This window comes from Marmota monax, unplaced genomic scaffold (assembly GCF_021218885.2).
Source record: "Marmota monax isolate L192 unplaced genomic scaffold, Marmota_monax_Labrador192_F-V1.1 WCK01_AAM20220418_F8-fsc03034, whole genome shotgun sequence".
Lineage (NCBI taxonomy): Eukaryota > Metazoa > Chordata > Mammalia > Rodentia > Sciuridae > Marmota > Marmota monax.
In genome coordinates, this window is record NW_026692885.1 from 3,565 (window position 1) to 6,054 (window position 2,490).

General features: G+C 48.4%; 1 protein-coding gene across 1 annotated transcript; it reads left to right on the forward strand.

The window, feature by feature from the left end:
* Window positions 1-832: 832 nt before the first annotated feature.
* On the forward strand, window positions 833-1,800 carry LOC124096645 (olfactory receptor 2T3-like). The gene is given in 2 exon segments (XM_046450570.1): window positions 833-1,541; window positions 1,544-1,800. Coding segments are annotated over 2 exon segments (966 nt in total).
* Window positions 1,801-2,490: the final 690 nt, after the last annotated feature.

Below are 2,490 nucleotides of genomic sequence, written 5' to 3' on the forward strand. Positions count from 1 at the left end.
AAACCTGCAGGTGCATCTCAGGTGAAGCTGTTCCTGAGCAAAGCTGTGGATACCAGGGGAGGACTCTACTGGTTTTCCGAGTGGAATGCAGGGCTAGAGGGTTCCCTGGGACAGGTTGAGGCTGCAGAGCTGAGTTTTAGAACAACTGCTTCCCCTGGTCCTTCAACTACATTCACTCACGGAGTCATTGCACATGGAATGTTGGGCTCCCAGCACTATCTTAGGGGAGAAATGGCATCCCAAGAAGGAAAAAGAAGTGCTTAATTCGTTTTCAAAATAAATAGTTACTATTTAGGGCATCTCCAACTTTTATTTCTGCCATTTCTTATATATATCATGTCACTGCAGAATGGTTAGTGGATTAAAACCCTTAGACTTCATGTGGATTTTGAGGGTGGCCAGCCATTTCTGCTCCCTGCCCTACCATGATGGAGACATATGAGGAGAGAATACTGGAGGAGACTACAAGTTTTCAGAAGGTTTGGGGTATGATTTTAGCTCTATTTATATTATTAATGTTGACAGATGCCTCACTGTGACTTCCAGCACTGAGTCCTGGATGAGCCAGCGGGTCCCAAGATTCAGGAGCAGCTTAATCCAGCTTGCTTAATCCAGTTACTTGGGGCTGCACACAGCTTCAGTTCCCTAAGATTTAAACTTAGGATTCCACCTCAGTTTAACCCAGTTAAACTGGAGAAATAGCTCAAGGTACATGTCTTACCCAAAGCTCACTAGGACAGTCACGCAGGTGTGATGGAGGTAAAGTCACAGCCCTTACTGTTCTTCTTAGGTGAAACTACCTGATAGATATGCATGCAGGGAAGGAAATTTCATGGAATCAAACTTGAGCACCAGTTTCATCCTTGTGGGGCTCTTTGGGGAAACCCCAAATGCCACGCTCGTTTATACTATGACCTTCATCATTTTCTTAATGGCCCTAGTTGGGAACGCCCTCCTCATTCTTCTCATCCACTCAGAGCCCCACCTCTGGACCCCCATGTACTCCTTCATCAGCCAGCTGTCTCTCATGGATCTCATGTACATCTCTGTAACCGTGCCCAAGATGCTGGTGGGCCAGGTCACAGGAGACCATATCATCTCCTCTACAGGCTGTGGGATCCAGATGTTCTTCTACCTGACCCTGGCAGGAGCTGAATGTTTTCTTCTGTCGGCCATGGCCAACGACCGATATGCTGCCATCTGTAGACCTCTGCATTACCCACTGTTGATGAACCACAAGGTCTGCCGGCTGATGGTGTCTGGATGCTGGTTCCTGGGAACACTGGATGGCTTTCTGCTTACCCCCATCACCATGAGCTTCCCCTTCTGCAAGTCCAGGAAGATCCTGAGCTTCTTCTGTGAGACCCCTGCCCTGCTGAGGCTCTCCTGCTCTGACGTCTCCCTCTACAAGATGCTCCTATACCTGTGCTGCATCCTCATGCTCCTCGTGCCCACCCTGGTCATCTCCAACTCCTACACCCTCATCCTGCTCCTCATCCGCAGGACAAGCTCAGCCAAGGGCTGCAGGTAGGCGCTGGCTACTTCTCCTCCCACATGACCGTGGTGTTGCTCTTCTTTGGTGCTGCTGTCTACACCTACATGCTCCCCGGCTCCTATCACACAGTGCAGCAGGATATGATGGTGTCAGCCTTCTACACCATCCTCACTCCCTTGCTGAACCCCCTCATCTACAGCCTCTGCAACAAAGACATCGCGTTGACTCTGAGGAGCCTGGTTCAGTCAAGGTGGTGCTGCCGAAGGGTCGTGAGAGGAAACCTAAGAGGGAGTGCCTGGGAGTGAGCCTGCTTCTCTCCTCTGTCCCTCCTCCTCTCCTGATCTCTCCTGTCTGTTGTCCTTGGGACCCAGGGCCCAATGTGGATCCCTCCCTCAGTCCCACTCCCCTGCCTGGAGCTTCTCCTTCACTCTGCTTATTTATCCTGTTTATCTCAGTGTATTTTACTTCTTGAAATCCATTTAAAACTGTCACTTTAGTTGACCTAGCATCTTTTTCTAACCTCCCTCCATCCTGGGTTCACGGATAATATCTGTGAGACCTAGGTGCCAGCCTTAGCCCTAACAGAGACTCACTGTGCAGACCTCAGACCTTGCAGAGCCCTGGAGGGGCCATTGGCTGCTCCCTCTCTCTCGACTACCCTATAAGCCATCACTGATCTGCGACAGCCATGGGCACCCAGCAGTCTGATACCGTGCCTCAATAAGTACAGAGGAGCGTAGTTTTCTCAATGTTAAAAGTGAGCTTTGATTCTTCACATCATGTACAACCACAAGAATGGGCCCTAATTAGAATAAGTTATACTCTGTGTATGTATGGTATGTCAGAATACACTCTACTGTCATGGTATATCTAAAAAGAACAAACTTTTTAAAAGTGAGCTTTATGGAATAAACACCAGTGGTTTTAATACTACTGAAAAAAAGTCATTAATTATTAAAGTCCAGGGAGATAATAGGTTCATCTAATTTTACAGG